The sequence below is a fragment of the Carassius auratus genome, unplaced genomic scaffold, assembly GCF_003368295.1.
Source record: "Carassius auratus strain Wakin unplaced genomic scaffold, ASM336829v1 scaf_tig00216849, whole genome shotgun sequence".
Taxonomy (NCBI): Eukaryota; Metazoa; Chordata; class Actinopteri; order Cypriniformes; family Cyprinidae; genus Carassius; species Carassius auratus.
In genome coordinates this window covers 9,613-22,747 of record NW_020528766.1, presented here as the reverse complement: position 1 = coordinate 22,747, position 13,135 = coordinate 9,613, and the positions used below count along the sequence as shown (strand labels likewise).

General features: G+C 35.7%; 1 protein-coding gene across 1 annotated transcript; it reads right to left on the bottom strand.

Moving 5' to 3' along the window:
• Nucleotides 1-4,810: 4,810 nt before the first annotated feature.
• On the bottom strand, nt 4,811-12,919 carry LOC113099052 (cadherin-18-like; the record flags this gene model as incomplete). Its single annotated transcript, XM_026264114.1, has 3 exons — nt 4,811-5,596; nt 12,667-12,721; nt 12,789-12,919. Coding segments are annotated over 3 exons (740 nt in total), but the record flags the coding sequence as incomplete, so codon positions are not given.
• Between the last annotated feature and the right edge of the window lie 216 nt (nt 12,920-13,135).

Sequence of the window (13,135 nt, the reverse complement as noted above, 5' to 3'; positions counted from 1 at the left end):
AATATAAGCAGTACACAATCATATATTATGTAAACAAAAACTTTTATTTTGGACGCAATTAACCATTGGACAGACATGTATTTGCTTTATAGTTTTTTTAAAAAAAGTCTCCTTTTCCTCACCAAGACTGTATTTATTTTATTAAAAAATACAGTAAAACTGCAAATATCGTTACAGTTTTAAATATTGTTTTTTTATTGAATATATTTTAAAATGTGTTTCATTTCAGTCATGCATAGCTGAATTTTCAGCATCATTACTCCAGTCTTCAGTGTCACATAATCTTTCAGAAATCGTTCTTACAATGCTAGGGAACTTATGGATACAATTTTTGTACAGTATTGTATCTTACATTATTGAAATGCTACCATATTTGTTGTCATGTGCGCAAACAGGACAAATGGCAGAAAATGGGAACCCACCTACCTTGTAACAGGCCATGCAGTTTGTAGTTTGCAATTCCATTATTAAGCCTTTTGATCAGCGCCTCTATTGGCACTAATGCATCTGACTATTCACAGGCTCCATTAATCAAATATGTCCTTTGCATAGAAATGTCATTGGCTCTGGGCATTCGTTTTGAGATATTTTTCCACGCTGAATTATTCAAATTATAATCCTGGCCCTTTGAACAAATAATGCGGTGGGGAATGTACACGTCTCAATAAAATATTCATGGCTGCTGAAGAAACTAGGGACTGCATTCATTCTCGGAGGTTTAAATATGCAAACCACTGGACAGCGTTCAGAAATGTAAGCCATCTGATGCGCTTGTTTATCACGCTGCGTATGAAACAAAATGAGTTACATTGCTCTCTGGTGATGTGTGACCTCTGGAAGTGTGTGTGCATCACCGTTTATTGGAGCAGACAGTCTATTGGCATTATGCAAATACTCAGCAAACACAAATACAGACGCAGTGCTTTACTAGGGCATTATGGCTTTGTAAATTGCTTCCTTTAAGAAAAGCGTCATTTCCCCCCAACAAATCACTCTGTTAAAAGAAGTACTTCAAACACAATACATTATTTAGCGAGTGTTAAATAATACATCCGCGCCTGCCCACTCTTCAAATATATTTCCTCTTTCGTCTCTACATCCCTGAGGATCTGCGCCTGTAATATTCACAAATGTGATAATAAACTGTAAAATCCCCTTGTGCCACGAGAGTTTGGAACAAACTTAGAGTTCTTCAGAGAAAAATATGGATATGAAGTGTTCAAACAGGTTTCGGGATTCTTTGACATGATTCTTAAGGTAACTTTTCTCTGAAGTTTAACACAGAGTGTTCGGAGCACATTAGTGGAGCCTGATAAAGCTAACATCACTATTTTTATTACTCACACTTGGAAACCTAGAAATAGGCTAACCTTAAATATTACACATTGGCAAGTAGATAACTTCCAAACTGCTCATGCTATTAGCACAATTGTTAGAAATCATGCAGCTTGTGGAAGAGAGGTGTGTGCTGGTACTTTCTTAAGCTATTGAATATGGATTATTACTTGGTGGAAGAAAAATAAGAGACTAAAGAGTGGACTTTTTATCCAATGTTTATTCACATATTACTCAAGTTGTGTGTGAACATCCTTATCCAGTTCCCATGAAGATAAATTTTGAACTATTCTTCCTCTCTATGCTGGCTGCAGCGCCCTTTGGACAGAGCAGACACCCCGATGATTTGATATCTCACTTACCATGGCCGACACGTAACATCCCCAATCCCTAACCTTTTCTCCCAGTGTACTTGTTTAATGTTTATGTGCGAGTTCCTACAAAAATGACTTTAATAACTTCCTCCCTTTCTCGAGTTTGAAACAGAAATAAAACTTAAAAGGTAACATTTCTGTTGAAAGGTACCGGCAATGTGCTTCAGAAAGCTCGCCCTTTTAAGGCCAACAGATCTAATCCCAATTTTCACGCCGGCACAGCATGACTCCCGATGTCTTGAATGCAGCGCTGAGGGCAGAGCGCATGCCTCCAGAATACCAAATGCACAAACAGCGTCTTTCGTGACATTCAACAGAATGCTGAAAAAAAAAGACAACAAAGCTAGAAAGTACTACTTTCAATATAATCATTGCTGAAAGGAACAGTTAGCAAAAAACAAACAAAAGAAAAACAATCATAAAATGAATAATCTAAATGCTGTAACTTTTCATATATATTTTACTTCAGTGTGGTACACACATCATTTTTTTTGTCTTTGGAAAGAAGACCCTTTGAGCTTTACTTTTTATCAACCAGATTTGACTCATTATTACGACGAATCTGGTATGTATTGCGTTTTTATTCTTCATGTTTTGATGTGTACTGCTTACACAAATGTAGCAAATACAGTCTTTACGAGCTTTCCATTGAAAAACAGCGATCTGTCGTCGATGCTTGAGGCTTAGATCTTCATAGTGATATATAGTTTGTCAAGATTAAATGTGTCCCGTTTCATTTAATCTATTCGTAAACATTGATACATTCGAGTTGAGGAGTATTGAGGACGCGTGCGTCGGGGTGCAGGTTAACAGGTTAAATAAATGTCCAAAAATGCTGTCTAGGTAGGCAGTTCAGTAGTTTTTGAACCCCAGCCACTGTTCAACACAAAACGCCTTGTTTTCTTTAAGAAAGTAAAGTGATTGATTTCTAGATTCAGACTCGCTAGCTAAAAGAGAGCCTCATTTTCTTTTTTTTCTTTTTTTTAAATTACCATTTTGCTGACTGCAGAAGTTCCTGCTGTAGAGCAGCTTGAATTCACTTGAGTTCTGGCAACTGTTGTATACTAATAGTAACAGCTGTTGAAGTCAAAACCAAATTCAGCAATACAAACTTTCATTCGGTCGTGTTAACAAGAAATCTCAGAGGTGATTACCAAAAAAATATATCTAGGTTTCTTACCGGAAAATGATAAAGAGAAAGAACAGGGTACAGAAAGTGGAAAGTGTAACGCTCAGCAGCTTTACCCAAGCAGAACATACAGCCTGTCAGGATCACTGCACAGAAACAAACACACTGTACACATACACCTGATTCATTTTCACTCACTAAATTCCCTATGTAAAGATAAACAGCACTGCTTTATATACTTCACTGCCAAAATGTTGTGCAGCAACTATAACACTTGTATTTGAAGTGAAGTTTGTGCACACTATTATTTGTATTTACTATGAGTTAGAACACTAGCAGTCAAAAACTTGAACCCACTTGACTGAATTTGTTTTTCATTTAAAATGCTTATAATCTAAAGGGTCATGCTTAAATGCTTACAGGACTCAACCTGTTTAACTAGTAGTGTACATTCAAATATTTGATGCCAATGGGATTTTTTTTAAAGAAATTTATACTTTTATTCAGCAAAAATACTTTAAATTGATCAAAAGTGACATTAAAGTCATTTATGTAATACAATTTATATTTAAAGTGTTTTTTTTTTTTATCCATTAAAGAATCATTAAAAAATGCAATGTTTTCAACATTATAATAATAAATGTTTCTTAAGCAAATCATCATATTACATTGATTTATGATCATATGATGCTGAAAATTCAGCTTTGCATCACAGGAATAATTTTAAATATATTTAAATAAAAACAGTTATGTTAAATTTAAATTATGATAATAATTCACAACATTTAATGTATTTTTAAACAAACAATTTAAAATAATTCAAATATATACGACCTGAAAAAAAAAAAATAGCCACCACAATTTAAAAGCACAACACACATACACACTCCCTCTCACACACACAATCAGAAATGCTGAAATATTCATAACCTTCTCACATCATTCATGTAGTCACTTTAAACCAGGAACCTGGGGAATATGGGAAGAGAGAGAAAGAGGGAAAGAGAGTGTGTATCATCTTAAGTGCCCAACAGGAGTCCCAAAAGACACCTATAAAAAATAAACAGAGCTCTATAATCAGAGACAGAAGTACAGACTTTATATAATGAAACTCATTGCTCTGGTCAAAAACCAAGTGAGTTGCCTTCGTAAGGCAGCATTTTAAGGCATCAAGACATTCTCATGAAAAAAAAGGCTGTTCTGAAAGGAAGGGAGCTTAATTATGCTTGTTATACTGCATGTGAAGGGAATCCAAGATGGTGGATGAGACGAGAAAATTATTACAGCATATCACTGAATACTAAAAACTGTTATAAATAGAATAATCAATTTCTAAATGCTCAATATGTATTTTTATACTGAAAGTAAAACATTTTTATCTTAGATTAGTAGTCAGTCACATATGAGGGAAAGCAGCTGTCTATGTAGGCTGTAGAGGGTGAGGGAGAGCTCACTAGATTTTGGAAAAGAGCCTGTACTCTATACACTGTATAGTGAGCAATTATGAAAATGTTTATTCGCAATAAATTAAATGCTTCGAGGCAAATCTGGGCCAACAAGGGTTTAGATGATTTTCAGTATGATTTTCACATTAAAATTGAATGATGCGTTGGAGTAGAGAAGCCTGAAGTAACATTCAATAAGTCAGTCTACTCTTTTATTCCAGTGGGAAATGTAGCGTAAAGCTAATTGACTCAGTAACTTATATAAAGAAAATTAGGCACTTGGCTGACTTTTTTATAAAGAGTGAAAACGTAACACGTTACTGCATTCAATAGTTGAAAAGTTATATACCTGTATATATTATATAAATAAATAAATTAAAACAACCACAGTGGAGGATAACTTCACATATATTCATGTGTCAGGAATCCAGGATTTTATTGAGCAATAAAAAATATACACCAGTTAAAATAGCTTCCTTATTTTCATTAGTATTTATTTTATTTTTGTTTTTTAATTAGATTTTCTTTTCAAAATCATTCTTGTCTTGTTGGGATTCAGAGCTCCGAACATCCAAAAGAAACAAGAGAAAAAAGGCAGTCAGTCTGACTTTACAGCTGAAGAGTTACGGCAGCGCAGCAGTCCAAGAGCATCTCATTGTACTGATGAAACCATGACGGCGGATGTTGAAAAAGAGAAATTTCTTTGTTGTTGTTTTTGTCTTTTTTTTGTTCATACTTTTCTTTGACATTGACAAATACTTATGTCTGCTTCTCCGACTCTGCCTTTTCAGTGGATTCGGATGCTGTTTCAACTTCCTCTCCATAAAGTTCTGCTATTTTCTCAAATTTTGGACACCAGTCATCCAGAGAGTTGTAGTCCAGGTCGGAACGTGCTCCAGCTGACCCAAGCGAGCTGATGGAGCCTGCTGGTGACCCCTGACCCTCGTAGGCATAGGTCTGTAAAGAATCATAGGGTGGTACGCTAGTATCCTGATCTGCCTCGGCCACCCTCTGTTTGATAAACTCTCCAACCTCCATTTCCTCATCGATATCCAGGGATGAGGGGCTGAGACGGCCGCGGGCCAGTCTCCGTGAAGACCACGGCCGAATGCACTCGGGCCGGACGTCCCGGCGGAACTTGAGTTCCTCGGCGGCGGCTGGGTTCCGAAGGGCGATGATGTCGAAGGCCTCTGTGTCCTCCTCTCCGCCTCCTTCGTCGTCGTACGTCACCACGTTCTCACGAATGTCCTCCTCCGAGATGATCAGCGGCTCCTTTTTGCTTCGGCGCAACGTAATGAATAGAATCACAATGGCTGCAAAGAACAACAACAACAACAAAATTCTGCTGGTTATATAAAATAACATGGCATAATTGATTAATATTGATAAACATGACGCTTTTCATTGTATAAACACACACTGTTGAAAAAACAGAACAACAAATAGGATCAAAAATTAACCCTCTGGCTCTGTTTTCAAATATGACAACATTGGAAATTATTGGTAAGCAAAATTCCTTCAGTTAAAACATTTCGAAATTTTTTGTGATGTCCACCTCAAATTCGGAACACAGCTTTGTTTTTAGATTCATATTATATATATATATATATATATATATATATATATATATATATATATATATATATATATATAAATATATATATATATATATATATATATATATATATATATATATATATATATATATATATATATATATATATATATATATATATATATAATCAATAGTGTTGGGTGAAAGTTTCACCAATAATCAAGTGTCTTTTGAAAAGGAAAATAAACTCAGGACTGTTAACTAAAGCATTCAGAATTTACAACAGTTTTAGCTAGAACATTTTATTTTCCAGGTATATGCTCAAGAAATGGATAGGAGGTCATAAATGGACCATAAGTATTCCATAAATATAATTTAGTATTATAAAAAAATTATAAACAGTACAATATTTAATATTTTTGTGTAGCACATGGGCAACATCAGATGTTCACGCATTGAATGCATAGCCCTCTAAACAGATGATAAATGAACCCTGATATTGTAAAAATAAACAGGAATGGAAGATACTTGCTTTATGCTTTTTAAATATCACCAGGAGCTGTGGAAATTTTTGCTAAGAGGTTGAAGGTACAACCTCTATATAAAGCACTCTATAAATAAAGGTGACAAAACATATTCATGTCAAGTACTGGAAAACTGAAATAATAAATAATGAAAATAATTTATCAATGTTATTAACACTGAATATTTCCTCCAGGAACGTTAAGGCACTACGGTGAATGTGTCACAGAGTAGGAGACGCAAGGAACATTATCAGGATGAGGGAACAGCAGGTGTGAAGCATCATCAATGCATGAACAAGCAAACACATCAGGGGCCAGAGATCAGTGCGAGTGAATGATGATTCTCTCATATCCCATTAGAATGGAAAGAGCCACCATAAATGAACAGCAAGTCGATATCACACATTAGTCTAGACGAGCTTTCACTTCACTGATACACTATTAGCTGACGTGACTAAAGCTTTATGAAAGCACTTTTTCATGACCCCATTAATAAATGTTGTACATATGTGAAATATATATGAATAATGTTACTAGATGCTAGATACTTGTGTAAATTAAATTTGTAGGTAAAACAAACGTGCACACACACACACACATGCCCCCTTCCTGTTTTTTTTTTCCCGCATATTAGTCACATTTAAAAGATTCAGATCATCAAACTAATTTTAATATTACACAAAGATAATGCGAGTAAATACAAAATCCGTTTTTTTTTTTTAAATGATGATTTCACTTATTAAGGGAAAAAAGCGGTCCAAACCTACCTGGCCCTAAATGAAAAATTAATTGCCCCCTCCTGTTAAATCATGAAAGAACTGTGATTAACCACATTATTTTAGAAAGCTGGGTTAAATTTCACTGGACACACGCAGGCTATCGCAAAAGCTTGATTGCAGTTGTTGCTGCAAAGGGTCACACAACCAGTTATTAGATTTAGGAGGCAATTACATTTCACGTAGTGACAGGCAGGTTTGGACAGCTGTTTTCCCTTAATAAATGAAATCATTATTTCAAAACTGCATTTTGTATTTACTAAGGTTATCTGTGTGTAATATTACAATTTGTTTGATGATCTAAATCCTTTAAAGCTGCGGTAGGGAACTTTTGACGCTCTAGCGGTTAATAAACAGAACTGCTTGCGTCTTGCGGAAGAACATCGTAGCCGGTTTATGTCTATGAAGAATCACAAAGGTACTGGGTTACTCCACCGCGGTATCCCCGAAGCAATCTAAAATAGTCTGAATATAAACACTTATTATAGGTGCACCCTAGTGATTCAGGACAAGCCAAAAACACGGTTTGGAAAATGGATTCATGGTGTACTCGCTTATTATATACATTTTTCTACATTTTGAACACAAACAAAGTTACGGACCGCAGCAACTGATTGGTTGTTTCTTACCGGGAGTGATGCATTTCTGCAAATGGTAATAGGAGCACTGTGAGGAACCAGAGGAGCTTGATTTATTTCACAGATTATCTGTCTCATATTCTACTGTCAGGACATAATGACAGGTTTAACAAATATGTAAAAAATATATTTACACAAAAGTTATCTACTGCAGCTTTTAGATAGACAAATATGCTAAAAAATAAAATAAAAAAACATAAGGGGGCAAAAGCCTTTTCACTGCACTGTATATCTTCAGTATATACAGAATATGCACACACATTTCATTGAATGCATATGTATTTTAATGTGTGTTCTAATACATACAGTGTAATTTTAAACATATAGTATAATGTCATGTGAAAGTCTAAAAATCATTCATGTTTTGTCAAATATGTATTACCAAATTTAGATAACATTCAGAGCTGGATGTGTATATATATATATAAATATATATAAATATCATAAGTGTAGTCTTGACTCCAGCTCTGAATGTTCTCTAAATTAGACAGTGACAATGAAGACAATGAAACATATTGCAGTCTGTTGTATGAATATTGCACAGCAACCACACAACTGTGCTGTTACACAAACACCAAAAGTAACACATTCTGTTCAGTGTTTGCTAACAAACAAATATCTCGATGTAATCAGCTCTGCTAAAGCCAGTGAATCTACGAAGCAGATTTGCAGAGTGGTAGGCGGGAGATTTTTTCAACAAGTAGATTTTAGCGGGAGCAAACAGAGGTGTGTTTGAGCAGGATGTGCCGAATGGGGCGAGCTCAACATGTAGCGTGAGGTTCAGGACTATATTTAGCCCCGACAGCTGCTAGTGTGAGTGCTGAAAATCTCTCGTTTTTCAACGAAAGAGAGCATCACAGCCACAAGGTGAGACCTAACCCATCCATCCTGGGCCGGAGAGAGGGACGAAAGGGATGAGAGCAGCCCATGAGAGGAGGAGAGGTGCATGTTAGCAAGACTATTACATATGCTGCTCACTTTCTTCAACTTGCACGTCAATACACACCTATCAGCAGCTCACTCTCCATCTCTACTTGTTTCTGTTTGCAAATTTCCACACATTCACTGTTTTATACTCCATTCTACATTTACGATGGACCTTTCAGTAAAGTATACTTCATTTCTGTTACCTTCAGTTCTTCTTCCCTTTCTTCAGTCTTTCTATCAATCATTTGGACTTTTATTTTATATTGCATTATGTTTAATTACATTAAACAACATTTAATACTATTTACTAAAAAATCGTATATATATATATATATACATATATGATAGTGTGATTGCTTAAATTAAGATTTTCAAACATTTTTAAGTGTAAAAAAGAGTAAATCAATTTCAAGAGTACACAATGTTTAATAAAATGTATCACATAATAATATTTCATGCAATAGAAATGAATAATAAAGAGTAAAAGAAAAGATTAAACATTTTTATAAAATGTGTATACTATGAGTGAAACAATAGAAATGTGTGACTGGTAGAGATTCTACTACTGTAGAATCTGAACACTTTCATTCACTGGGTTATAACTATATTATCATATCGTCATCATGGCGCTCGTTTGCATGCTGTCATCCCGCTCACCACTATCTGCACTGCTGTGGATTCTAAAACATTCTTCAGTGTTCTGTTCAGGACATTTTGATGCAGTCACGACCTTTAACCTGCTGTTGTGAGACCCGTGAAATCCTTTAAGCACACCCCTTACTTTTGATCCACAGGTTTACAAGGTGAAAGATGAAAAGTCAAGAGCTAAACACGGCTGGATCAACTGGAATTATCACAATGAATGCCAGAGTCCCACTGTGAATACTAAAACTGGAAAGGTGATAAATGGCAAACAGTCAAAGAAGAAAACTAATCTGATTTACCTAAATATGCATTTTAGAAAAAAAACTAAGGCTGAACGATTTGGGAAAATAATCTAATTGCGATTTTTTTCCCCAATATTGCGATTGCGATTTAATATGCGATTTGTTTTGTAAAGATTTTTTTATCCTCTTTTTTCCCCAACAAAACGTAATGAATTATTTAAATATGACCAACACAATATTAGATGCATTTTGTGTGAAATGTTCTTTCCCATAGGCTGGGCCTATTTGTTATAATTAAATTAAAACATGTATGACTTGAAATAAATGACATTTTTATTGAACTGCTCGTTACAGGAACATCTATGGCTTTGCCACTGTGCATTTCAATAATTTAAACAAAGGTATGCGCACTTTGTAAACACTGTGTGCAAAATTTACAGTCTGAAGAAAAAATTATTAAAAATAATAATTATCTTACTGCTCCAAAGTCAGTAAGATTTCACACAACTGCAACAGCATTTGCTTTGAAAATATTTAGTAAAATCAAAATAAATAAAGTTATAAATAAAAAAATGGAGAAATGCACTTTAAATTAGACAAAAACTATTTGAATATTATAATTTGGAATAGATCAACCTCACTTATCAAGTACACAACAATAACACACCACACAGACTAAAGTTCAGTACGAGTATGGCACTGCCAGCTATAATGATCCAACAGTTTTGTTCTCAGTGGCTCACAGGTTTTTTTGCTAAGAAAACCAGAATATTGACTTTTGCTGGCTTCAAGGATGAGCGAGTGCAAGTCACAATATTCCCTCCTGTGCTAAAAAGACGCTCTGAGGGAGCGCTTGTGGCAGGTACAGGTACTCTGGTAAGGCTCAGCTGTGCGGCTTGACCACATATCTGTAGTGCTAGCAAAAAACTCCACCGTTTTAACCTCCGCGGCGACTTTCTCTTTACACTTTTTGTACAGCTCCGGTATGGCAGTCTGACTGAAGTATGTACGGGAGGGTATATTGTTCCGTTTATCAAGCGTATATGTCAATGCCACGAATCCAGGCTTGGTCACCGTGCTGATAATAGGGCGTTTCGCGCGAAACGCGCGTTAAGCGCAAAGGTGCTTTTTGTGCATTTAGCGTTTGACGCGAATTCGCGTCTGCCGCCCGAGTTGAAAAATTTCAACTTTGGCGTCAATTCGCGCCGCGTTAACCAATCAGGAGCCTGCTAGGAGTCACTCATTCAACAGAATGTTCCTGCAGCCTCCGGTTGTGCAGGAATACCCTTCTCCACTCATTCAACAAGGAGGAACGACTGATGTTGTCAGTGAGCAGTCAACCGGAGCTATATGACAAAAGTTCATATTTCTATAGAGACAGGAATAAAAAGGACATATATGTATATAAAAAAACATATTAATAGATAAATTGAATAAAGGCCAATTGATAAGAAACGTTTCATTTTACCCCAAATGAATTATATTTTATCTTGAACCACTAAAGAGACATCAGAGTCAGCGGCAAATGTCAGAAGGTCTAGCCGAGCCGAGGCTGCTCTCGGCGGATACATGATGACGGAGCTCCTGCTGATCATGTGGAGCTCATCTCCGAGATCGGCGAAACACATTTTTTTAAACAGACGCTGTCATTATAAATAAACCGCATATCTGAGTTTAAAACAACTACATTCTCGCCTGAAATACTTTTAAAACTATATTTCATGACACAGTAACAGTAATATTTTGAAAATTATCCGAATAAAAATGGCGGTTGAAAATGCTGCGTGAACTCAGCTGGCAGAAGCCCCCCCATGACGCGAATTCGCGTCTGCTGTGAAGTTAATTCCACGCGCGAATGAAGCGAATTACTCGCGCGAATGAAGCGAATGATCTCAAAATGGTCAAGCGGCAAACTAGACGCGGTAGACGCGAATTTGACGCTCTATTCGCGTTTGGTGTGAACACAGCATTACCCGTGAAGTCGCAACGGGAGCACGGCATGCTCTGCATAACACCTGAAGCTGTGCAGCATCTTCTTTTTTGAAACCAAAATAGTTCCACACCACCGACGTGCTGTTCCTCTTTGAGATTAAAGTCGCAGCTGTGTCAGTTACTGACTGTTCCGTCGACGCAGAGGCCATTGCGCTACAGGTTAAAGATGAACTGACAGGATGAAAAGTTGTTGCAGCCGAGTTCTCCGCTCTTTCGCTCACGTCACGTGCCCACCTCAAATCGCGCACGTTGCGATTAGAAAATCGCATTTTCTCATATCGCGATATTATCGCAAATGCAATTAATCGTTCAGCCTTAAAAAAAACAAAATCTTATTTTCTTTATTGTTCAAATCTACTACATTAAAATATATATGTACATGATACTATAAAAACTATTTGCTGTTTTCATTTGTACTTATTTATAATTTAATATTATTTAACATTATTCAATTCTATTAAATGAAAAAAAAAAGAAAATATAGTAAAGAAATATTTAAGATAAATTCAAATACAAATTGTAAATAATGAAAATAAAATACAATACAGAATAAAGAAAAAAAAAAAAAAAAATAAAAAAAAATAAATAATAATAATAATAATAATAATAATAATAATAATAATGTTTTTTCAATTACCGGAATCGTATATTGTGTAATATTTTTTTACTAAATATTGACTATTTTTAATATGCACCTATTTACGTTTTTTTTATGGCTTACGAGTCATTCATTTAAATTAAGCAATAATATTATCATTTAACATCCATAATCCTCCATAAAACAATGAATTAGATTATTCATTCTTAATATTCAGTTTTACTCAGATAGTATGTTAAATAAGTTAAAAGCTTTATGAATGCCATATAACAACATTATTTATATTTAGTTCCTGAAGGTTTCTTTTGGCAGCTGTTCACAATTATCGATTATGTTGCTCTCATAATCTGAATGATGATGTGTTTGAGGTTATTTATATATATATATATATATATATATATATATATATATATATATATATATAATATATATATATCTCACAGGCACTAGCAAAATACTCAGGCATCATGTCCAGGTTGAACTCACCCAGTAAAATCAGCACACAGAGCAGAATGGCAATGAGAGCCGCCCGTGCTGAGCCCTGCGGAGGAGAGGAACGCTTCACCCTGGCAGATCTTCAGTCTGGTGCCTCTCTGGCAGGAACACACCCTGAGCGTCAGGGTACTGGTGCTGCTCAGGACAGGTTCCCCGTCATCCCACACCACCACCGGGAGCTCGTACAGTTCCTGGGTCAGTCTGTGGAACCGCCGCCGTCTGGCGATGATGCTGGCAGTGCTGTCTGCAGACAGACACACAGATAAGGTCACAATTAGTTAGAAAGCACTTGCACAGCTATCAGATGGCTTCAGATGACATTTCTGGCTTTAAATTGCTTTTGAAACTTGACATCTGTTGCTGTATGAAAAAAAAATCCACATGGTTTTTAAAAGTTGAACAGGAGGGGGAGTGAACAGTGACAGATTTTAACTTATAGTGACAGATTTTTTTGTAATTT